The 26,460-nt window shown below is 38.4% G+C and overlaps 1 protein-coding gene across 3 annotated transcripts; it reads right to left on the reverse strand.

The window, feature by feature from the left end:
• Positions 1-1,359: 1,359 nt before the first annotated feature.
• Positions 1,360-26,155, reverse strand: DNAAF5 (dynein axonemal assembly factor 5). Of its 3 annotated transcripts, none has more exons than XM_030460099.1 (13): positions 25,630-26,155; positions 25,010-25,194; positions 24,077-24,201; positions 23,562-23,677; positions 19,493-19,725; positions 18,435-18,647; positions 16,212-16,355; positions 10,866-11,034; positions 8,208-8,355; positions 5,378-5,528; positions 4,158-4,314; positions 2,209-2,400; positions 1,360-1,723 (listed from the first exon to the last, which is right to left on the reverse strand). In XM_030460099.1, the coding sequence occupies exons 1-13, from the start codon at positions 26,150-26,152 to the stop codon at positions 1,584-1,586; spliced, it is 2,496 nt and encodes an 831-aa protein (XP_030315959.1). In that variant the 5' UTR covers positions 26,153-26,155; the 3' UTR covers positions 1,360-1,583. The 3 variants fall into 3 exon arrangements, with proteins under 3 accessions (XP_030315959.1, XP_030315962.1, XP_030315960.1); XM_030460102.1 differs by having other exon boundaries at positions 25,662-25,739; XM_030460100.1 differs by lacking the exon at positions 16,212-16,355.
• Positions 26,156-26,460: the final 305 nt, after the last annotated feature.

The raw sequence follows: 26,460 nt of genomic DNA on the forward strand, positions 1-26,460 counted from the left end.
ATTTCCAAGGCTGGAGATTCCATAACCTCTTCATTCAATGTCTTCAGGGGATTTTTATTTCAATAACACTCCACCTTCTAAGAATGCCAGATGACCACTTATAGCGACTTAAATAGTCTTTAGTCAACTAAAATGCTGCTAAATACAGGAATGCTTATATTTGGGCATTTCATTAGAAGAAAAGTTTTAATTAAAGACAGTACATATGATCTAAAATGAGCATCCTATTCTACAGGAATGCAAAATAATTTTTGGATCTGTAAGAAACTACTCAATTATTCTGCATCTTTAGTACTACTTTCCTTTTTGGTAGAATTTTTAAAGAAACAGTATTTTGTGGAGAAGAGGCCATTGAGTTTGCATGATTTCCCTTTTAAGATGGAATAAGATGTCCTGTTTATCTTATTTGTCTCAAAGGATCCTCTGAGAATGAAGGTAGCTGGAAATAGACCATGGTTTGGTTATGGCAAAAGTCAGAAAATTTTACCATTAACTCAGAAGGATAATCAAACACGAGGAATTCCTACAGCACAAGGAATACTACCAAACCCCACAAACCCCTGGGATTTTGTACAAAGCCAGGGCATTTTGGTGTTAGACACCAAAGAGTCCTTTTTGTCTGTAATACAGACAGATAGAAAAAAAAATCTGGATCCTGATTTTCCATTCTTTGTGTATGCAATAAAGAGCAGACTACCCCACAATGATGTAGACAAGAATCTAGGAGCTCACTTACTTTATTACACAGCTGAGAATAAAAGATGTCACTAAAACTCATACACTACAAAGGTCTTCCAAAAAATAAATCAAGGTTTAACCTTATGTTGCAGAATTTAATTTCAAAGTAATATGCAAACAAACATTGCTTGTTTTCCAAGGCACAATGGCACAAACATAAAAACTGAGAGTGCAATATATTCAATACAAAAATAGAAATACTGTTAATCTAAGTGACAAAACAGCACATTTCCTCCTATGTATAAATCTTAATTTAAAAAAGGTTAGTTTTATTCTCAGTCTTGAAATGTGATACACAAAAACTATTTCCTTAGTGACACCTACTCAGAATATGTCCCTGTGAAAAGTAGTAAGTGTGAATACATTATAAAAATGTTGCTGCATCCTGCAAGAGAAGTTTGGCTGGATTTTTTCCTGATAAAACTGATCCTCACAGACCTGATTCTGCAAAGTCTGAGTATTGTCCAGAGTTTGAAATGTTCCTTGACAGACTGAGTCCTCACTGAATTACATCAATAACTTTGACATTAGACTATTCTTTTGTTAATCAAATTCTCTCTCAATCATAAACAGTCTCCAAATCCTGAAAAGCATTCCTCCTTTAAACAATACAATACAAAATGGATCAAAACACTGTTTTATTGCTAGTAAAATACAAAGAACTGTTCAAATGGCACAGAACACGGAATGGTGTCAATTTGACTTTTAAATGAGCTAACAGCAAACTTACAGAGAAAAAACAATTTATTTATTGCCCAGCCTTTCTTAAGCAAATGAAAATATGGAAGTAATGCAGATGATACAGATTTCACACACAGTTCACTACAGACACTTCCAGCACTGATTCAGGAAGCTGATTCTCTGGCTGACTGAATGTGTTGCAGTAGTTGGTTACAATAGACTGGAGTTCGATGCTTATGTACAACCCCTTCAATTTGTCTCACGAGCAGCTCTGGATTCAAAGCACTTCCTTCTTTCAGAACTTCTGTAAAACAAAAATATGTTTTTTAAATTACGAGCTGCTCTGCATTTCTCAGTCCGAGTTCCTCAAAGTTGAAACCTAACCTGGAAGCTGCTTGCTCAGTCACGACAACCTGATTCCTCCCTCATTTGCTGAGGTCTGTGTTTTGACATTTATGTGGCTGAACGGAGACTGAGACACTAATGAGCTCCAAAAAGCCATGAAGCAAGTTGGAATATGGTCACATCCTGCAATAGTGTCTATTCTCCATAACCTCTTTGCCATCCATAAAGTCTTCTGCTGCCAAAGATGCCCTGATATTCCCTCCCTGGTGAATGCTAGATAAAACATTCTGCATACAGATGAAAGGTCTGAACTCATGCTGAAACTCAAAGGAAAGCTTCCAGCCTCTTAGGAGTAGCCCCTAGTTTTATGAGTTCCTTTCATGTAAGGCTTGAAAATGTGACTTTGAAAGCATTTTTAAAAATGTGTATGACTGACAGCCTTACCTAGGACTGCATTTTGGCTATTTTGATCTGGGTCATCAAGATATATCAACAGTTCTTGGTAGAGATACTGAATGTGACTTTCCATTGCAGGTTTCACAGAGCTGTTCTTTAAGCATTGGAACCAATCAGTTAAGGTGTGAGCAGCTGCCAGTCGAACATCACAAGAAGCATCATCCAAACGCTTTAAAACTTCTGAAAAGGAGCACAGACAGAACCAAAAAGCACTGTGAACACCAAGATTATCCTTTCCATTTGAAAAAACAAATAGATTTGCCACTACTGACATTACATTTATGACATATTTCTGTCTTTTGAACATTGTGAATACACACAGTACATTGTTCCTAAAAGCATACAGTGCCTCGTTATTGGATTGTTACATTGTCAAAACCATTAAAAGAACTGTACAAATTTTTTACATTAGTAAAACATTCTCTAGCACTCTTTGTAAAAAGGTACTATGAATGGCAATAATGCATTCCAGAGGTACAGAAGTATTTTTCTGCTCTATAAAGCACAGTATTTCTATCAGATATTGCTGTTTCAGTGAATGCATTGCAGCCTATGGGAATATGCAAGATGCAAAGATGTACTTTGACAATTGCCCAATCATATATTTCTCCAATAAAAAAATGTTTGTAAGATTCCTACTGTGCCATGTAAGCAAATGTATCATTCATTAAAAAGTTAAGATTTAGGAAAGTCTGATTTATTTGCATATACCTCTGAGAACTAAAATCCTTTCAAACAGCATAGACTGCACTTCTCCTGATTTACTGTTCAGCATTTAAACATCATCCTAAGAAACATTACAGTTAACAGTTCCATTTGACATAACAGCACTCTAGATCAGGGCTTTCTTCTTCCTCTTTCCTTTTTTTTTACAAAAAACAATAAAAAAACCCCCACAAACCAGTACCTATTCCAAGTCTATTTATGGTACAATGAAATGGTTTGCTCTTGGCACTCTGAAACAGCAAGGAGAACAATGTGACTGCCATTTATATAATGCACTGCTGTTCTGCTTTCACTATAGTTAGAACATTATTTCATGCAGTCTAAACTAGGAAGCAATGCAGATGAAATACTGTCAAGCCCTGCCAAGATCATAACACTGAGAGAGGTTCCATCTAGTGGCCTAATGCATAACTACGGTGGGAATACTGCTCAGCTCTCCTCAACCAGGAGCCAGGGCATTTCCAAAGGCCATGAACTTGTCTGCCACACAACACCCCAGTGAAATGAACTGCTGCAGTTTCAGAGCTCCTGCAGAAAGAAAGGCCTTGCAAGAAGCAAATGCTGTTAGAATCACGCTCAATAACATCTGCTCAAGTATTTAATATCTTGATTTCCTAAAACGTGTGTGTAGACTTCACACACTTCACCTATTTCAGTTTAGGGCCACATCTCAGTCTCTGCAGGACTAAGACACTGAAGTGCTTCTCATACAGAGAAGTGCTGCTATATGGTAAGAAATTGTGCAGCACTTTCCTGTTTCCATTTCCTTCATATCTCTGGAATTACTCTGGGGGGAGAACTACCCAAATAGTTAAAACAGCAGATGAAAAAGACAGAAATAGCATTCGAATGTGTGTATGGGAGTGAAATAAGAATGGCTGAGAAATCAAACCTACCTAAAATCTTCCCTGGTTTGGATCTCTAAAACTGTTTAAAGGTTTTTTGCTCTTTATGTGTGATTAAAGCCAGCTGCCATAGTGACATGCAGCAGCTTTTGTCATCCCCTAGTCTGTATTAGTGCTTTCATTGCAAGAATCTGCAGGTAAGGTGGAAAATTTGCAATTTATCCTATAACTATACAGAGCACCAGCCTACTGCTCCAGCATTTTCAGCCTTAGAAGTTAAGGTAACTCTGCCACTACACGTAAAAAAGCAACTGTAATTCTTCCAAATTAAAAAAACAACACAACACCAAAAACTTTTCCACTTACCTGTGTAAGTTTTGGTAAAATTATCTTCATCAAAGTGCTTCCCACAGACTTTCACAAGATCACCAATAACACGACAAGCCAGCAGTCGAGCAATTTTAGAGTCTTCATCTAAAGCAGCAATAATTTGGGGCATTAGGCCATCTTTGACTTTTAACATCTACAGTTAGAGGAAGAACATAGAAGAACAACATCTTTTCAGTCACTCAAACAGTATGCTTATGTTTTACATCAGTTACCATTAGGTCTGGGAGATGAGGTTTATGTGTGTGTACCAGTAGGTGGTGCTCTTATTCTGAAAGGAAGCTTGTAAGGAGACTATTGTACCAATTATTTAATGAGTTTCATACTTTGACTTTAATTTGTAAATTTCATTTACATTAGTGAAAAAAAAGGCATTAAGGAATTGAATCAGAAAAAATGTTTAATTAGACCAGTAGTCTCTGATATAAACATTTTCATATATGTGAACTCAACCAGTTATAGATGTTTAAGTACTTTGTTCAATTAAGGTCTGGTATAAAGACTATAAAGACTATGAACATTTAATAACATTAAAACTCCATTTATTTCTTCAAAAATCCCATAAATGTAATATACTTGCATCATTTCCAAATGCTATTTGTTAGCAAAAAAGCTTCAAAAGGCCCCCCAGATTCAATTAAACCTTAATCCCTATGGTGGGCAGCATTTCTTTAAATGTACTCCTTGATAGCTCTTTACTTCAGTTTCTACATATACCCTTCAAGTTCCATCTCAAGCCCTCCTGCCCTTTCCAAGGATATCTTAGATTTTATTTATTTATTATTTTTTTCCCTAAATGGACCTGTGGGCTCCAAGGCAACCAGACAGCTTGTCTTTGACACATGACACAAAAGCATGTCCTGGCTAGCTCCAGTGCTGCTGCACAGGCACTGGGTAGGAGTCCAATAATGTCAAGCACTCAAGTTGTTGTGCTAACAGTGTATTTTGTGCTACAGATCTACAAAATTTGATGATGGTGAGTTCTACAGCTCACAATACTGCTGACCTCAGGTACATCTCCCCCCACCACTCCTGACCATTTGAATTATTACTACTCAATTACAACGAATGAATTTTATTATGAAAACTCTATGTCTGTCAGAAAATATTAGTTGAAATAAGTATTTAGTCTTTTTCCCCCCCTTGCATTTATTTTGTCTTCCTGCCTAAGTATGTTTGATGAGAAAGAGAGAATTTACCTCTTCTGGTGAAAGCATTTCACAGTGAGTTAGAGCCCAAAGGCAGGACACAGCTGTAGTACGGATGGCAGCTGCAGTTCTTCCAGCATGCCACTGCAGATTAGGAGCCAGGATGTCTTTTATCACAGTCTCAAGGTAGCTAGGGAACAGCCTGAAGCCAAAAATAAGAAAGCAAAATAAAGGTTCATGAGAAAGTGGTAAAGAGACTGACATGATGTAAAGGAGAATTTTCTCTTGTAAGAGCATAGGCAGAAAAGGAAAAAAAAAGGCTGTAAAAAAATAAATAAAATCTTATAAGCCAACGTGGTTAGAATGTCTGTGATAAGCTTTTCATAACTTAATTTTTCTAGAGAATATTTAAACAAATACCTAGCATTCATGGAAAGAGGAGCCTAGACTTCCCCCCCACTTCAGACGATGCCCATGACTCATTGTGTTATCTTGGTAAACTATTTACCTTCTCTCTGTCTCATTTTCTCCATCTGTGAGGAGGAGATAACACCCTGTATGTAGGCTGTGAGGATTCATTAATGTTTGTAAGGCCCTTTGTCCACTGAAAAGTATTTGTAATGTGAAAAGCATGAATGCTATTGATGAGACCTGAACTACTGATAGTGCAGGGAACCTACACAGAACACTTCAGCTTTCCCTTGGCTCAGAAACTTGTCTCCATCAAGACTGAGAAGTCTCTAGGATTTTATTATGGTACCAGTCCCAAAACTAGTTTGTTTTTATTACAAAACCCACAAATCCATGGCATTTTTTTGCTGATGCTTCTCTGTCCTTCTCCATTGAATGGATTAGCACAATGTTAAAGGCACTGTGAGAGCTGGCACTTGCAATAGGCAATATTCCCTCACACTCATTGGATTTCAGCTTAAATAATTTAAGTTAAGAGAAAAAGATACTGATCTTACATACAAGTTAAAAAAGACTTTGCTGCACCAAAGAGACAATGCCTGGCTGCGACAAGAGAATGCCAGGCTGTTCAGGTTATTCACTGTGTCTCTGCCTTAAAAAAGCAGCAAAAACCAGGTTAAATCTACCTTTATTTGTGTCTCACTCTGTTCAAACTTCCCCCAGGCCTGGACTGCAGCCACCTGAGTGCAAACCAGCACCCCCACCACCGTGGTGCTTGGCAGAAAGGCAAGAAGCTGATGCTGACTTTTCTAAGAATCCTGCATTTCCAGGATTAATAAGCGGCTCCTACTTATATGCCATGATATGACAAGCCACAGGAGGAACATGATGGGTAGGTGTTAGCAGCAAACAATTATTAGTAAGTACTTTTACAACAACCCCCACAACAGCAAAACAAAGTCATTCAGCAATGAAAATCCAGCAGTAATATCTTCCATAATAATATGGTACCAATGTAATAAGAAATGCAATTGTATCTACTCTCCTGTAACTAGTGTTTACCCACTAAAGTCATCTGATAAAATTTGGTTAGCCTGCCAGGTCTCAAGGAGGTAGTGCACACACACACACACACACAGAGCTGAAGATCTCCATCTTCAGTATGATGAAAAGAGACACAGGTGGCTGCTGCCTCACCCCTTGGCTGAGGGAGCACTTGGGGTATGAGAAAGTCAGAGATCTGTTCTTGCTCCCTGTCCAGCAGATGGCACTTAAGATTCAGGAATAACAAGAAATTTGATGTCCCATTAAACAAAGCCAAATTTTCCAGAAATCTTTATTATTTTAAACACCTCTCTGAGAATTAGTCATTTTCTATTTTAAAAGTTTCCAGGAAAAAAAATATAACTAATGATCATCATGACTCCACATTTCCTTTTAGCTCCAAAGCTAAAAAAAAAAAAAAGGTTTCTGCTATCTGTGCTACTATGCTATCTGATCAGTAGCTGCTTCTGGTTTTAATAAAGCTTTCTGTTAAACTGAAAAATAAACCCAATCTGCCAAAACATAAATTCCATCAGCATTATGTTAACCATAATGCTATGCTATTTGTGAGAGCATTTGTTCTAATGCCTTGAAATAGTCAGTAAAGCCATATCTGACAATTATCTGACTCAATCACATCAGACTCAAACAAAATTAGATGACCACACAATTGTGTTTAGCACAATAACTGAAAGGCTTCCTATCTAAACTGTTAGAATATTTTTAAGAAGCTAAATAAATTACTGCCAGAACTGAATGCAATTGTGCAACCAAAATCTATTGCTACTTCACTGCACTCTCTCTCATTACCATTAAGATGTATTTTTTGCAGTTGCTAATGCAATTACATTTTCCCTCTTTCCATTTTCAGATCTTACTGTTGTAACTGATTTTGTTTTTAAACACCATGCTGTACCATTTTTTAAAGGCACATTTTTTGGGTGTTTTATTGTTTCCTTCCAAGGACTACAGGCAAAGTTTATGGATTTAGGACTCGTCTGGCAGAAAATAAACACAACTGAAAAACAATTACCCCTTGCCCCATATTTCTTTCCTAAGAGTCCCCATATTAGCTTTCAAACATTATTCTTCTCTACTGCAGCACTTTATTTTTTTAAAACTATCCAGATCTGCATCACATCCAATTTAATCTTCCACAGTGGCACAGGTAGGAAGACTGCAGTGGAGGAAGTTCAATTTACTTTTTTTTGTTGGCTTTTTTTTTCAACAGTTGCATTCCAAACTTCCAAGCATTGTTAAAAAATACAGCAAGAAAAATATGCTGTAGAAGATGGTGGGAAAATCTTTCTTCTTCCAGACATGCTAACATGGACACAATTACAGGGCTTAAATAACTACCATGGCCATTACTTTTTAATGCCATTGTAGTGTTCAGATAGCTGTGTGAAATTAGAACTCTACTTACCCCTGAGAATTGATGGTTTCATTTGCTTTCTGGAGCAACTCTGATAAAACAGTGAAAAGTTTTAGCCGCATCTGGGGATCTTTGTTGGGCTGAAGACATGTCTCAAGAATGAGAATAAAGTTATTTAGAGCTTCACCTATGACAGGACCTAGAAAAGAAACACATAGGACTTATTTGGGGCTACTAGTAAGTTCTATTTAGATGCATAATAAGTGCATTAAAATTTGTAATATACTTGGTATGAAAACAGCACTTAACTTCCCACTTTTGCATGGCAGCTGTTGATGTATCCACGTTACATCATTTTAGGCAGTGTACAAGTATCCAAGCTCTCCCTCCATGGGCTCTGCTACCCAGTGGCAGCCACAGCAGCACAGTGCTCCCTAAAGATTGCTTTACCCCACATTTTATTTAGCACTTCATTGTATTGTGTAGCACAGACCAGCAATGCCATCTGCTAGTTGTTAGGACCAGCAGCACAAGATGACATTTTGGGTGGACTAATGCATTTGAGGGTGATGAATGCTGTTTACTATGTAGCTCTGAAAGCTTGAGGCTAAGCACAAAATTTTGGTTTTACTCAAGTTAAAATTTGGTATGACCATGACACCCCTCCAAACAGCAGCATTAACTATGCTTTTTTCAAGTTTCTCTGAGTGCAGCATTCAAAGAAAAAAGTTCAAGACTCCCAGGGGCACAGGAAAGGGCAATGTTTGAAAGGGTCAGCCTCAAAACTTGGGTAGCAGAATTATTGCAGCAGTACTCTTTCTTCATGTCTAAATACTCCTTATTTGCATTTTATAAGAGAATCTAAAAGATGATGAATTTCAGAAACTACTTGAAATAAAAATATATTCCAAATTAATTCTCTAGTTTGCTATAATTTTCACATTCTATGATAAATTGTTTTCATCAGTAAACAATAAATAAACAAATAAAAAACCTTAAGCTGTTTGAAGACATTTGAATACATTATTTTCCCAAAAGAGAAAGAAGTTCATGCCTTTCTCCTAGATAATGATTAACATCTGCATGGTTTTAAAGAAGAAGGATACATTTAGACTATACACATGCTTTGTTCTGCAAGCTTCTGGCTGTGGAATGTTCTTTCTGCTTTATGTTTGCAGAGAGCTCCTTTCCTCTAGGAACTTCTTCAGCTTTGCAGCATTGTGATGCACATTCCATTCAACTCCACTCAGAAAATCCTCCCAGAAGGAGACACAACACTGGCACTTCTGATGACAAGAATATTCCTCCCACATGGAATGGACAGATCGAAATATTCAGGATTCCAAAACAAGTTCAATATAATTTAATAATATCTGGAAATTTAATGTTTAAAATAATAATAAACCCCCTCTGAATCTTCACTGCCTAGACTGAAGCAATGCAGGGTGTTGAACTGCAGTTGGTTAAACTCCTGTGCCAACAAATAGGTCTTTATTTTCACAGCATTTATGCAAAATAAATTGCTTCATGTGAGTTCTAAGACGTTTAAAAGATACTACTATTGTATCAAACTGATAAGAGCAAATTCAACAGATGGAAGATAAACAAAATAAACTACATTGCTAATTTCAGCTTAAGCATTTCTTCCAAAAAACCAGTAAAAACTGAGAAATTTTAAATTAGTAAACCTGATCCAACTGATTAAAACAACATTATGTGTGGGAATGAAAAGAAAGGGAAAAAAAATAGCTCTAGGAGCTGCTGTTTCAGACAGAAAACACAGACAATAGCATATTACCAGTGCTGGGTGCAAGCCAAAATGTTTGCCCAGACATTTGATGATTTATTTAGCATTAAGGAAAACAGAGACAACTGTCTAGAAGTCCCTCAGTCATGGAAATGGGAGCACAAGCATACAGAAAAGTTGGCCTCTCAGATCTTGCATTAAAAGTTTTTGTTCTTTCCACTGAAGAAAAAAAGAAAAAGTACTTATGGTGGTTGCTGCACAAACCTGCAAGTGGGTTCTTCAAAAGGTTTGTTGAGGCTTTTTTTGAGATTTGAGGATTAAATGCAGAAGATACAGTCCCTTAAAACATACCTGACCACATTATCTATATGAAACAGCAATAGTACTTCACCTGTAACTGAAGTAGCAGTCTGCATCCCCTTTTTAACTAACAGAAACAAAAAACCCAAAGAAACAGGACTTTCCATTTTATTTATCACAAAATGGGTGTCCAGGTGACAAGAACTGCCTGTCACTGCATCCTCTGCCTGTAGATGCAATCGTCTGCATCAGAGGAATGTTCACTGTGCAGATCTGAAGTGAGATGAACCACATGCCAAACTTTCAGTAATCTATTCACAGCAATGTGTGGAAGAATGGAAGTGGGGAAATGTTTGCACAGAAAGACAGTATCTTTTATAAGTTTAGTGAATAGATAGAAATAATAGTGTGTTGGGTACATAAAGTACATCTCTTTGTCTCCCTATAATCCTTCCCTTTTTCCTGTCCCCAGAAGTGTACTTTTACATATGTCCTTTTAGCATGCTCCTTGCAGCCAAGGAGTTTTTGGAATTTGAGCTGCTTCAGCATTTTGGGGTTTGCTTTCCATCATATTCTTGTGAAGTTACACTGCTCATTACCAAACACAGGGTGTTTGGAGGCTGTGGAGATTGTATTTTTCAGAACTACTAAATAAGTTGTACCTGAATGAACTGCAATGACATCAAACTGCAATATTTCTGGAGAATGGGATGTCCAACAGTCACAGGATACTGAAACCCATTCCATAAGCTCAAGTATATGCTGTTTGTAGAGACAAAGAAAGCTTTCCAATTGCTGCACTTCAGCTAATGAAGACATTGCTTCTTCTACCTGTAAAAACAGAAACAGGATACTTTAGCTGAAAATATGTTAAAAAACAAAACCAAGCCAAAAAACCTCTCAACTTTTAAAACTCATAATTACACTGTAAAACAGGAAGGGATACAAAAAGATTCCCATAGTTTTTACTAGGACAGTCAAGACTGATGGTTTATGTCTGCCTACACTACATCTATTACCTTTAAATAAAAGTCATTTGTCCTGATTTCAAACTGACATCATACAGAACATAACAGTGAAATGAAACTCCAATCAATGTGAAAACCTACCAAAAAATTAACCACATCATTTAAAAGCTCTTACTAAAGATTTTCCTCCTTAACTTAAGAATGCATTAGAACATTAACATAGGGGGAATTTCTCATAATTCATTCTAGCAGGCAATGGCAACATCCAAACACCATCTCTGTTGTAGCTCAGCAAGGATATTTTCCCTCTCCCCTTTCCTTTTTTCCCCCCTCAATTTTAATTATGTAAAATGCTCTCTCTTTGCAGTAGTTGGACAGGTTCATTTTGAAATTCTCTACTTCTGCTCCTTAGAAGCACCAAAGTTCACTGTCACATCTGAAATATTTACATTTAGACTACTCGATGAAACAAGCAAATAAAACATGTATAAATAACTGCTAAATTAATTCCAGACATGTTCATGGCTGGCAAAGGTCCATACAGATTTTCTTAATTACTTGTAGCAGACGTATTTCAAAGCAAAGGAAAACTTGCCTTTACAATTCCTGAAGGCTCCTACCAGAGGTAACATAACTTTTTAAAGGAAGAGATTAAAGCCATGCTGAAAGCAGCATCTGTAATCACAGTGATTTCAGTGGACAGCAAGTCAAGAATGGGGAGCAAGACACTGCTAGAACCCATCCTGAGAAATAACCTGTCACCAGCATGGCCTCTTCTAGCAGGGACAGATGTAGGGCAGCACTGTGAATGACAACGCTTGACTCTAAGTGGTTCAGCAGAACTATAAATCGTAGTCATCTTGGTAATATTTAGAAGCTCAACCGCACAAGTTAGCTGAAACACATGTAGGGCCTTCAGAATTGTACAGAACTGCCAGACAAAGATGTTACTATGGAAGTACCAGATGTGAAGAAAATAAATGAGATTTCTAGGAAATAAACAAACCAACCAACAAATAAATAAAATCAGGATTTGCCAAGGACAAAGGTTACTCTTCAAGCAAGTTTGCCTGCCTCCAGCACAATAAATTTCTCCCTTCTAGAAGCATTCCACCAAATAAACACAACATTGAATAAATTAGATGCAAAACATTAATTTATCTGTAATTGATTGGAACATTTTACATGACAGAATGTGTCAAGAAAGAAACTGTTTCCTATTATTAATCTTGTCATAATCTGAATGGTTATTTTTCTATTGAACAAAAGAGATACAAAGTAATACATTCTACAAGGGTGATTTAAAAGAAACTTCTTAAATAGTTTCAAGAGTCAAAGAGTCTTTTTTGAAAAAAAATGAACAAATACATTAAATATGCCACTAGACTGATGGGCATCTTCTCATTAAAAATTACCTCACAGTTAAAAAAAAAATGGAAAGGGTGATTTTCTTTCCTATATGGGAAAGCTGACAAGTTTAATGATACATTATTTTGATGCTCACAATCAACGTGTGTCAAAAAAAGAGCCAAGATGGCACAGGCTCCTGATAATGAAACAACAATCTTATCTTTTGGGTCACCTTAAATCACTGACAAGCTCAATACAAGCTTAACACACTCTAACAGCTGATATGGCCTCAGTCTATTTGGGGCTGTAAACTCATCACAGTACTGAAGTGCTCAGTTGGTGGTCTTCATCTTTTCCCTTAGCCCTAAGCAACCAGAAACACTGATAAACACAAAGCAAAGGGGCCAAAAGTCAAACAAGTAGGAGGATGAGCAACACTCACAATCAGGTCACATCACTTGTGGTCTCCAATATCTCTGTGATCTTCTGTTCCCTTATCCCAGAGCCTCAAGTAAAGTTCTATAATGCAATTTGTTGCATAATTTGTGTTTATAGTAAAAAACATTTTTGACCCTGAACGCAGACTTCTTTTCCAAACAACAAACTTCTACTTGTAAAGATAGAGGTGATATATTTGTTTTGTGTGGTCTTAAGCTGTTTTAATAAGGACTTCTTGCCTTCTGCAAGTTGTACAGCTCACTTTAAGTTCTAGGATTGTTAATAACTAAGGAAAAAAAAATGGAGCCACACTTGCTTTTGTGACAACTTGAAATATTGCAATTATGTAATCTTGTTGCCAGATTTTCTATCTGCCTGGTTGAAAGAAAGCCTAATGAGAAAAAGGATTGCTATCCAAGTAGTGTCAACTTTAAAAATTATCTGTAACTGCAGAAACATCTTAAACCTTTAATAATCTTGGGAGATTAACTTTTCTGTATATGAAAATCAGACTTTATCTCCATGAAACTGCTTTCTTTGGAAGACTATGAATTTGTAAGGCTTTAAATGGACATTGCTGACTTTATACACCACTGTAAGGGTAAACAGACCAGATCTATCTATCTTACTAAGACACACTGTTTAACAAAAAAACAAATCACAAAACATCCTCCCAAAAAATCCCACTCTCACACTCCATGTGCTCTTCATGCCATACCTCTTTGACCTGCAAAGTGTTCTCAATATTTGTTTCAAACTTTGTTCTACTTTACTTCTTTTGGAATAGTTTTCTAAACCTGTGCCTCCTCAGAGGCAGCCTGTCAGCTACAGGGCCATAAATACTGATGCTACACAGGCCTTTGGAATCCCATGCCTGGGAGCAAGACAAAAGGAAGCAGAATAGCCACTGCACTTATGGCACATGTTTGAAAAACACAATTTGGATAGATCACACTTGTACTACATGAAGATGGTTTGCTGATTTATTTCATATTTAGCTTGGGAAAGAATGAAGGAGAAAGAAATAAGGGGGTGAGAGAATTTTGAGTGAAAAAAGCTCATCAGGGCATCTACAGATGTCCTTGATTTTAAAGCATTCCTACAACATTTAAACTTTTGTTCTGGTGGGGAAGTAAAGAGGTTGGTGATTGTAAAATCTTTGCCTAAAGATAAAAGAAAATTATTATGAAATTACCACTTTTTTAAGGCTAGTAGTGCTCTTGATCTATAGGCAAATTTCTTGTAATAGTCAGAAAACAAACTGGTGGTTTTTTCCTGGCCACTTGTAGCGGGAAGAGCCATTCTTGCTCCTGAAGCTCGACGAGCTGCTGGTCTCTTCCAGGACTCCAGCCACCACACAGCGCTTCCAGGGTAGAAGTGTAGCGGGAAGAGCCTCTCTTGCTCCAGAGGCTCAACGAGCTGCTGGCCTCTCCATGCCTCGCACCAGAGTGAGCTGAGGTCTGCTCTGTGGGTGTGTGTCCCACCTTTATTGGCCCCCTGGTCTTGCGCATGCCCAATAGGGGCCTGTCCTAATCAGGCACAGGTGGACTCACACCCACTCACTGGCAATTCGAGGCACCTGGTTCATCTTGTCTCTACAGCCACTTGTGTACCCCTAACATTAATAACAATCCAGTCACTTATATCCACCTAAAAAACTAAGCCTCAACAGTTCAGCTGGCACCAACACCACGCAAATGGCTTTGCAGAATCAGCAATGAGCATAAACTTTTGAACACCTCCTGTTCCAAAGCTTTACCATGGCTCAATGATTAATATCCACCCAAGGAAAATGCTGTAGGCCAATGGCTGCTCTCATCCAACTGTGAGCCTCCCATGCTGCAGCAATGTTCTACAAGCCATCTGTTCTGAAACCTAATCTAAAGACACTTAAATTAATCTAGTTGTAACTCTAGCCTACAGACCCATACTGGGTGTTCTTGGCCACAAAATAAAACTGAGTTTTAGGGCCCTTCTCACAACCAGCACTTCTAAATCTATGAGCCTTCAACTAAAGTTGTGAAGAAATGTAATTCTCCAGTCTTTGCTGTCCCAAATTGTAAAAACCATCTTCAAACTTAATTCTAGTATTAACCATACACAGTTTGTATAGTGAGGGGCACAAAACCCTGGACTACCCACAAGCCATTACTCTGCACTGGCACAGCCAACAAACCAGTGAACAAGCTTTACAAGATGCAGCAATGAAGCCAGCTCCTAAATTTCTTACCTGAGTGATATCTTTTCCCTGTTCTGTCAGCCATACTCAGATATTAACCAGATTTCTGCAGATCACACACAGGAGCTAATATTTGCCTTAGAAACATCCTTGTACATTCTGGTCTTACAGCATTTGCTAGATGCAACTTTCAGCTCTCCTGGCACCACTGCTGCCCAACACTTCAACCTCAACTTTACTCCCACCCTAACCCTAGCACTGCTCTGTCTTCCAGATCCCTAAAAGAAATAACCTACAAGTCCCCAGGCTCTGTTCCTGCTAAACTTAATAACAGCCTTGTGGATTTGCAGGATTCAACACTAAATTGTGATCTTCAAACTGTTGCCTGGAAATAGAGGCAGCAGCTGACAGCTATGAACTGTGATCTGGCAAAGCAGAAGTACCAATATTGTGACTGACAAATTAAAACATTCATGGATCTTTCAGCCTTCACAGTGATTTCTAAACACTGACTAACTACCAGAACTGTGCCTTAGGGGTAGATCTTTGCAGAACAGTTTTATGACTAAACACAGAATCCAACTATTTCCTTTTACTTCTTTCATTCTAACAAGGAGAATCTGATTTATTTAGAGCTGCATGTATGTCTAAAAGTTTAACTATTATATATCTATGGAATTTTTGGAACAGATTGATATACACACACAAATTCAGATGAAAAATAAGCACTCCCCAAACAAAATTAATAGTCTTGTACAATTTTTAGCTCTTATAAACAAGATCTTCATGATTTATTCCTCTGAAGAAGCAGCCTTTATCTGTTTTAAACAGACTAAACCTGAAGTAATTTCAGCTATGGAAAAAGATGAAGAGACAGACAGAGGGGACAGTCAAGGTCATGCAACACCAAATCGTTTCAAACTCTACCAGTCTTTGTGGATGAGCTTTTAGTGAAGCATTTCTGTGGTCTAAACCTAAAAGCCAGACAAATAATTTTGGTTCTGTTTAGACAAAGTATCTAATTAAGAGTAAGAATCAGAAACACAACAAAATGAAACAAGCTCATATTTTACCTTTTCTTTAAGGTGCTCAGAACATGGTGTTGCCATTATGGTCACCAAAATTTTCATTAGCTGCAAGCTAATTTCTCTGCAGTCTTCCTGGCACACTTCAACCAATGCTTGTACACAACAAAGCAACTGCTCCATATAAATTACCTATTTTTAAATAAAAACAATTTTATTATGTTTTGTTAGAAAATATAACATTTTCTTTAAGGGGGGAGGTACAGGAAATCATAATAATATCTGAGCACTCTGTAATCCCCTAAACTGGTAACATTCATAATTTCATGTTAGTTCTTTTTATTATCTACATTCTACTTCCTATAGTTTACAATATAATCCTCCTTTAACACTGTTTGTATTTACCTTGTTCTGTTAATAAAATAAATGACCCTGCTTTTAATCACACATTGTTTCACTGTGAATAAAAACATCAAAGTATTTTGGAATGCTTACCAATAATACTTCTTAAATTCTGAAGTGCAATTCATTAATTAACAACATATTTGTTATAACTCTTTCAAAATTATTCCATGTTTGACCAGAACTGTAATAGTTAAACACATAAACCAAGGAAACCTGAGCATCTGCTTTTATCTCTGCCAATTTATCTCATTTGTTGCAATATAATTCATGTTATCCCAGTTGAAGTCAATATTGTTGTCAGTCAGTTTGCAATAACCTATGATAAAGTACACTGGATATTCCACTAAACTGTCAGAATACATTCTATGAACAGAAGAGGCTACTGTAACTCATTCACTTCCAAAAAATAAATCTAGTCCAGGAAAAGGTTAGCTATAAATGTTATTAATCTCATGGACATGGTTAATCCTTAGCTAAACACTGTCTATGCAGCATTCACTGTCTAAAATAGGAAAAGATTGTTTTCCAAGACCAAAGACTAGAACAATTCCACCAAATGCCTTTATCTGCAGAAGAATGTGTCTACTGTATCTAATGACAAATGGAATTCCGTGTTAAGCTTAAGACCTTATAGCATTTTTGCAGATACACTTCAGGGAATTGTTGTTTGAACAATCAAGTTATAGTGCTTCCAGTTACATGACTTCCCAATCATCACAACCTTCATGGAGATTAAGGCTAATTCCTGCATCACTGGTATGTATTCCATTAGGGAAGACACCTAATGAGGGCAGAACTTCAAACATATAACATTGGCTCAAAAAGACAATTGCACTAAATTCAGTCCACACACATGAATAACTGTTTTAAAGGGAACACAAAGTCAGAGCTTTCTTAAGACAGAGAACTGGCCCTTTTTTGGTCTTAAGAACTTAACATCAGAGGCCTAACAAACCTTTGGTGAACTAAAAGCTGGCATTTCATTTGTGGAGGCAGTTGTAGGGATTCTTCTGTGCATCTCTGAGTTATCCACATTCCAGCAGTTCAGGGGAAAAAAAAATCCTAGAAGTTAAAAAACTCCCTTCCACATTGAAGAGATTCTTTCATCTCCTTATATAGCAATTAAGGAATATTCTTCAAATGTTAAAATGAAAATGGCACTCAGGCTCAGCCATCAGTTAAGGGTACACTTGGGAGTAAATTTTATTCAGGTCTTCCTCCTAGATTCAAACTTAAAGAAGCAACCAGGCCCAAAACTTTACACACATGTCCCTTAATGTACACATAAGAGTACTGGCACCTCCTTTTTAAATGGAAAACAAAAATATCAACAAAGAAGATGGTATTAGAGGGAAACATTCTTGGGAAATCTGACATGCCAATTACAATGGACTGTGAAAAGCTTTTGATAATTTTTTTACTGTTGAGGATCAACATATATGGTCTTGTTTGGATTGTGAACATAACACATTTCAAAATATGGGTTAAATTCTGCCTCTGGATCAGCCAAGGCAGTTGTCTATTAGTACATCCTAAACAGCTTCTCACCCCACCATGACTTTTCATCTTCCTCCATCTGAAGCCTTTTACAGCAGTTTCAAGCCTCCAACTTGAACCCACATCTGCTGAGAGGATGAACTGCTAGCACGTTTTTGGGAACAGCAGGAGACCACATTACCCAGGGAGGACAAAGAAGCTCCTGTTCTTCCTTAGACACACATTCACAGGTATATCCTGAGACAGGGTGGGGTCGGTGTGTAAGAGAGGGATAGGAATGGGAGCACGCAGGGAGAACAAGGGGAAAAAAAGTTTGAGAACCACTGGCATAAAACTGTAGCTTGTTGTGGATTTTCCACTTATCCTTACCTCTTCAGATCGGTGACAAACTCCAGCTTCTGACAGCATGTTGCCAAGATCAGTCAAATGAGGCTTTAGGATTTCTTTTGGGCTACCTCTAATGACTGCAGCTAGAACCATTACACAAGATGGCTTAGGTGTCTTCCCAAAGGCTGATGTGATTAATCTCAATGACACCTTGGGGCTGACAAATGTTCCAATCAGTTCTGCTGCTTTCACACACTGAAAAAAGAACAGGGATAACTTAACAATTTTCCTGAAAACACAAAGACCATTCAGCATATCACAGGCTTTTGCTTTTTATTATTCCAGGTGTTATTTCAAATGCTTCAGCAGTTTCAGCCTGTTCCACTTGCTCAATAATGATTACATGCATGATGAAATTTTCTTGACGTGTGTTCAGTAAGCACATAATAAGGTGTGTGAGCAGTCTTCTCAGCATCAAACTTCCATGAGAAAGTAATACACAGAAATGAAGTGCACAACTTCCAAGTCTCTAGCTTAGAATAACCAGATGTGGCAGATTTAGTGGTTTAGCATTTTGGCCTCCAAATGTTGTTCTGAGGAATGCTTTCAATGCACCCACCACTTGTCTACTAAAAGCAACAATAAAAAAAACTGGAAGAGGAATTTTTTTTGTTATTGCACTGTATATTTTGACACTGACATTACAGATCTGGCTTAGTGTGAAAGCACTGCTGAAATGTAACTGTCCATTACTTTCAATCTCTTACTTTGTGAAAAAGGTTCAATTACTATATATTCCACATGATATCGTGCTCCATCATCAATGTTTCATGGGGTTGGCATATCAACTGAAGTGTATTAAAATAACTTTATTATTGGTCCTCATGTTGGCAATGTAAGAATAAATTTATTTTAACAAAGTATTCATGCATAATGTTAAAAAAATTTTAACATGCATAAAAATCTGAAGCTTGATCCCTTAGACAAGGGCAATTTTCAGTGACCTAAGATAAGGTCAACCCTCATAAGACTGACTCAAAACTAAAAAAGATAGGGTATTTATTCAGTATACAGTAGATAGTTGAATGGAGTAAACTTACATTTTTAACCACATCCTTTTCTTCATCCCCACATGCTTGGTACAAAGTTCTAAGCAGTAGCTCCATATGTTGTGTTATGTGATCCTCTGCATGTAGCAATAATGTGTACAGAAGCTGGGAAGCTTTTATTCTGGTGCTTTCAACCCAGTCTGTTATATCATGACAGAGACCTGGGAGAATTTTGGAGAGGTTTCTTGACACAAGTTCCCGACAACCTAATCCTGGTCGAGTCACTAAGAAAAAGCAAACAGGAAAGAAAAATTAAAAAAGAAAAAGAAAAAAAAGAAGAAAAAAGAAAATTCAATGCATATTAACCCTTAGAAAAGTTTGAAGGCTCTTAAATAAGAGCTATGGGTGCCTGCTTCAGGAACAAAATATTCCACGTGCTGCTGAGGAATTGACCTGTGCAAGCTGCAATTCTTTAATATATACTGCAGAATTATAAAAGCTCCCTGAAAATGTCTGTAGTCATTACTGGATGTTGATTTAGATTATGTGTTTCAAAAGGTTTACAAAAGGGGAAGAGAAAGAGAACTTAACAAATATTGGACACTACCTACTTCTGAAAAACAGTTATTTTAATTTTTAAAGCAACACAAATCCCATTAAAAAAACCAAACTGAAACACACAGATAAAAGAAAATACTTTGCATGCAGATGTTGTGGTCTCACTGAGCTAAATGTCATTTGGAGGGGGAAAGAAAGACAGAAGTCACATCTAAAGCAGGAGATGTGAACAGCAGAAAACCAGACAATGCTTATCAGGCTCTCTAAAGGAAAAGGTTAAAAGTGTATCCAGCAAATTAAAAGTAGACAGAGTGCTATGACTTGTGCAAATGCTGTGTAACAGATCAAGCCAACAAAACTGGTATTATTTTTAAAATCACAATTGTATAGATGATCTTTGCTAGTGCCTTTTCAGAAAAAGTGGCTCACTGATGTGCTTCTTCAATCCCTGATTGTTATATTAAATAACAAACTTCAAAATTAAGTGAAAAGATTATACAGGAGTAGTATTAAATTTAATTTGTAAAGATTTTGTGGAAAGCGTTTTTTTGTTGTTGTTAGTTGTTTTTTTTTAATGAACCCCCAAAATACTACAAATACATATTCCCTACCTCAAAAGAGCATGCAGATTTACAGAGAATTTCCAGATAACTTCCCCCAAAAATGCTTATTCTCCCACCTGGTAATCATCAAATGTACATCTTGGTTCATTTATAAACCACTGAAACTCAGAAGCAACTTGACCAATAACACAAGCAACTATCAAGCCTCCACTTCTGTGCTTAACACAAAGCTGACACAGTGCTTTCTAACAAGCTTTTTTTAAAAATTTTTCTATGGATTAATTTTTTTCTTTATGCTGTACGTGCTTATACAGAGAAAATCCAAAAAGTTGTTCTCTAAAACCCACCAGTTTATTACAGCCACTCCCAACATTTGCATATTGTTTTGAAAAAAAACCAAACAACCTTATTCATCATGAGGTGTCAAAAATACTGAATGTGTGAGCACATTTTTTCATTCCTGGTACAAAGTTCTCCTATAAATGTTTGGAAAGGAAATGACTGAGTTGTCTCAGTATATTTTCCTCCATTGCTCCTTGTAACTACAAATGTTGAAAGGAAAACAGACTGAAGCAAATGGCCTGAAGAATACAAAAGGTGTATAGAAATACCTATGAAATACATGGAGTAGGGAAAAAAACCCACAATTCAAGCATCAGGACCATGAATTGCTGCTGCTTTTGTCAATGGAGTATAGGATTTTGGATTATGAAAACTGACAAAGTGAATGGCAAAAGGTCAAATATAGAAATCAACTTGAGACAGCAAATAGGGACTGGCATTCTATTGAACCTGAGGCAGGATTTTGTTTAAAGAATTTGGACCATTCTTTATCAGTAGTTCCTTCATTTCAGATGTTCAAATGCAGGCATTTATCCCTGTAGCTACTGCTGTCAAAGACTTCCCTGCTATAAACTGTCTGCACCTGTATCCTAAGGCAATGACTGCTGCTGCTCAGTGGAAAGCAATTCAGTTGGTTGGATGACACCAGGTATGAGGATGTTGGATGGAGGTTGGATGACTGTCAGGTATGAGGGCTGACTCTGCTCTTCCTCTGACCTGCAATATCTGTCATTCTGAGATCAAAGCACTGGGGGCTCAAGTGTCACCTTCATTAGCTTGACAGTTGGACTAAGACAGCTAACTAAAATATGCTATAAATTCACAGCCATAGGAAGATATTCTAGAGCACTGAATAAGCTGGAAGCAAGAGCAACAAAGTGTTAAAAAAACACCATTATAGTATTATAAAAAATACAAATATGGACGTGAAACATGGGGGAGGACAGACATAACAATACATCGTTTGTATATAGTCCATTTGTATATATTTATCATATATATATATATATATATATAAAATTTATATATGGTAAGTCACCACAAATTACTACTTCAAACTAAAGTATCCTAGTGTCTCTGACAAAGTTTTGTATCTGTTAGATTAAGCAGACAATCATCTCTTCCTGTCTATTTCCTTCTCTTTTGTCACATGAAGCCTGACTGTTAATAGGACACAAAATTTAGAAGGAAAGATAAGCAGCAGGAAATGGTATCTTGAAGTCATCTTCAACTTAGGACTCAAGTGTGGACACATATCACAGTCAAGTCTACCAAGTAAGATGCAGGAAAGTCAAATTAATTGCAGGGCTGGAGTGTTGCCCAAATTTGTGAGGTACATTTATTAAGATGAGTATTTCAGAAAGCTCATATCATTTATGAAGTACCTGACAGATGTGACATTCTAAAAAAACAGTCCATATACAACATGAAAACTGAAACACAATTAAAGAAAACTGAGCAAGATGAGGGCATTAGCAATATAAATGATAACAACTGTTTCAAGCACTAACACATAAAGCCTCTCATGACCATTATAATGGTCACTACAAAATAAATGACTGCATCTTAGACCCTCTGACAGTTTATATGCATTAAAAAATTATCTGACTACCAAAAAAAAAAGAAGGATGTTTCTGCCATCACCAGTGAAAATAAAAGCATTCTTTACCATTTAGAAGCCCCCGAGGTCATGTACGTATAATAAGGAAAAATATCAATTGGAACGGATAACAGATTGGCTTGAGTGTCTTCAAAGCTAAACAGTTCTGTCAAAACCAGTCACCATTATGAAGTGCTTCCCCTTTCATTCAAGCATTACAGAGTAAAGCAACTTTAAAAGAAGAAGAAAAAAAAAAAAGTCTAATTTCAAAGGAGAAAGGACTCCGGAACCCACTGTCATGGAAAGGATTTTGCTGCTGGGTATTCTGTGATGTGATTGTCAGGTAGGCACAAGTCAAGCATGAACCTGTTCTTTAACACCAAAGGAGTTTTTGTTCTGTTAAATATGAGCATAGAAATCAATAAATGACCCATTCAAGCCCTCTGTCTCACCAAAACCCATATGCATATTTTTAAACGTCAACTTTATGAACCTGAAACAGGAAATAAGCTTCAAGCTACTGCAAACATATAATTTTAAAGCCACCTATAAATCATCCAGTACTGAAATACACTCTGCATATCTTGGGCTTTTGTTTATAACAAATGAAAGTATTGTTCTTATTCCCAGACAGATGTTAGTTAGCATCTCAGTGTCCCACAAACAAGTCTGAAATCATTTCACTGCAATCTTTTCTTTCACACTAATTCTGTGGAACATCAGGTGCTGTGTCTGCTTCTCATAATTCAAGAGCTCAACTCACAGGTTCAGCACAGGCATTTCTATTTACTCAGTCTCCAAAGAGCATTTTGGGATTAATGGTAAAACTAAATTAAGTTGGTGAACCAATATTTTTTAAAATGTCAATTTTAAATACAAATAATTTTATACACATATATGCTATACTTTATATGTTTTAATATAAATACTACACCTAGATGCTAACTAATATTACATCTTGTACTGAGTATTACACATCCTGCTCTGCTGTCCTCACTGCACTGCAGATCTTAGGAATTTTTCAGGAAGCAAAATCCACTTTCAACTTCATACTTACCTCCTTTGGGATAATGAGGTGGTGAAACACTAAAATCCATCTTATCTTTCAGATCTTCTTCATTCTCTTTCTCCCACTGCAAGCCTATCTTTTCCCAGTAAGTCCAAGCCAGTTTCCTAGACATAAAGTAAGAGTTTTATACCATCATGGCCCCAAAAGAAAGGCATTTTAAAAAAGGACTTCAGGAAACTCTGATTTAAGTTCAGCTAGAAAGATGGGAAGCATTCCTGCCACCTAACCTTGGTCCACTAAGTTAAGAGTTTATCCTTCTTTTGTACTGTATGGACAGAGGTCACCACTTCTAAGGATAATTCTTTCCACCTCTCTGTCTTCATCTCTCTTATGATTACTTGAATGCAGGATGAAAGTACAATATAACAGAAGTTACTGCAGATAATGCTGTCATTGTGGGGTTGCCTCCAAGCAACACATCCATGAACAGACAAACATTTTCATGTACAACTACTGAGGGGAAAAAAAGGAAAAAAACACCAGAAAAAAAATGTTCTGCTTACGTATTTTCGGGAATTTCATCAGTAAAGCTGCCAAGTAACAAAGGGATCAGCTTGTGAAAATAGGAATATCTGTCTCGTAGGTGCAACAACCAGTCTCCAATGACAGTCGTTACCGCGTGCCGCACCTACGGGGATTCACAAGGACAACTTTAAATATGTCAGGAAAAAAACAGCAAAATTAAAAAGTCCTGTTTGCTTTTGGTGTATCAGACAAAAGTGCACCAGCAGTCTCAGAAGAAATTACAAGAACTCAGGATTTCCTTGCTTGCAGCAAGCATCTTGAGTCACACAGAAGGTACCATGCTCCCTCTTGTGTTCTCACTCTGGGTTAGTCTGAGATTCTTTGCTGCACAAAAGCACACAAGATACAGACCTAACCCAGGAAACTCGAGGTTGTTGTGATTAATATCTCTCTGAGAATGTAAGAATGTACATTTCTTTGATATTTGAAGCTTTCCAAAGCACGTCTCCAGGAGACAGCTTTCCTTGCTCATTACAAAGGATGCCTAATATCCATACACCCACTTAAAAATGAAAATATTTTAGTTATGATAAAGTTGCATGTTTTAAAATTACTGCTTCAGTTGCATCTTATGAAGGGACCAGTACCACAAATGTTTTTAAAAATCTGGAAAGGCCACAGAATCAAGTGCCAGAGAGATCTCACCCGAATTTTAGATAGAACTGAAAGCACCCATAAAATAAAAAGGTGTATACAAACTTTAACAACCTGAAGAATCAGACAGCAGCTGGATAGGTCAGCAGCACTGGTTACAGCAATAGCTTCCAACTAACAAAGCCTGTATGAGACTTATTTGCATATCTCAACTGAATGAATGAGAAAGCTGAAAATTTGGGATGGGAGAAGGAGTTTGGAACACCAAAAAACCCTCCCTGAATCCAGAGGGGAAAAAAAAAAAAAGCAAAGCACACCTTGGGAATCTCATCAAATAATCTCTGTGCCAGATGAGACAGAACATCATCCACAGACTTTCCATTTCCAAACTGTATCACTGCTCCAGTAGCCTGAATAACATCAACACGAACTCTGAAGTGCTGGTGTGAAATTGTTTGCATCAAGGGCTTTATCAGGGACTCAGACTGCATATGGAAGTGCTCTGTTAAGGCAGAGTGACAGAAACTTGAAACACACCTTTCTCTAACCGGGTGACACATTTCAACCAACACTATTCCTCTTAACACCACGAACAGCTGTCTGATGACATCACTGTGTTTATGTAGCTTTAGCTTTGAACTGTATGTTAGAGCTGAACACCAGTACAAACACCACCCCCTGCCCCCCTCCTCCCATGCTATTACCAAACTATTACCCACACGCTGGAGCATCTCTCCCTGACAAGGTTCCTCTCCAACAGACCCTCCAAGACTTGCAAAGTGCACACCTGAGGCTGTGTCCAACTTCCCATCCCTGGTTGCTTTTGATCGCAAACTCCTTCCTACGGGTCTCTGCTTCAGCTACTGTCCTCCCACTGTCCCCCCCAGGCTCACAGGGTCCCACCTCTCCCCTCCTCTGCCCATCCCCAGACCCCCACCTGGCATGGCCTGGGTGCAGGCCACGGCGCACCTGCAACTTTCACGCCTGACCTCGGCATATTTGTCGAGGAGGGTGGTCTGGAGGATGCGGATAACATCGGAGAGATAGGGAGTGAGGGAGGCCCCGCAGCGCTGCAGGAGGAGGCCCAGGAGCTGGACGAGGCCGAGGCGCAGCTCCTCACTGGGCTCAAAGCCCTGCGGCGGGCAGAGGCGCTGGGCCAGGGCCGGTAGAAGGACGGGCAGAGCCTCGTCAGGCCGCTCGCCGTGGCTGAGCCCGTGGCAGAGAAGCTGAAGGGCGAGCTCCCGGCATCGCTCCGCCGCGTCCCCCGCCAAGCAGCGAGCCAGCGGCCGCAGCAGCTGCGCCCCGAAAACCTCCTGCACCACGGCAGCCGGAAGCGGCCGCTCCTGCACCTCAGCCCGGATGGCCTCCAATGCCCGCAGCCGCCCCGCTCGGCTGCAGTCGGGCTCCTGCAGACACCTGAGGGGACGGCTCAAGGCCTGCGCCAGCTCGGCCGCCGCCATGCTCCGCCGTCACCACGGAAGTGCGGTGGCGTTGCTAAGGACGCGCGAGGCTTTTACGACGGCGGGCAGCGCTTTACGGCCAGGCGGAGCCGTGCCCGGTTTCACCCCCGGTGGCCGACACCGCTCCGGCTGTGAGTCCGCCGATCCCTGGGGCCGTCCCGGCCCCACAGCAAAGCCCCGAGCAGGCAGGGCGGTAGCGTCAGCAGGTACGATACCTGCCAGCAGGAGAAGGACCCGTTATTCCCGTCATGCGGGGAAAAAAGCGATGCAAACGTCAGAGAAACCCACGGGTGTCCGTGCTGGGGCCA

Source organism: Calypte anna, chromosome 14, assembly GCF_003957555.1.
Source record: "Calypte anna isolate BGI_N300 chromosome 14, bCalAnn1_v1.p, whole genome shotgun sequence".
Classification (NCBI taxonomy): Eukaryota; Metazoa; Chordata; class Aves; order Apodiformes; family Trochilidae; genus Calypte; species Calypte anna.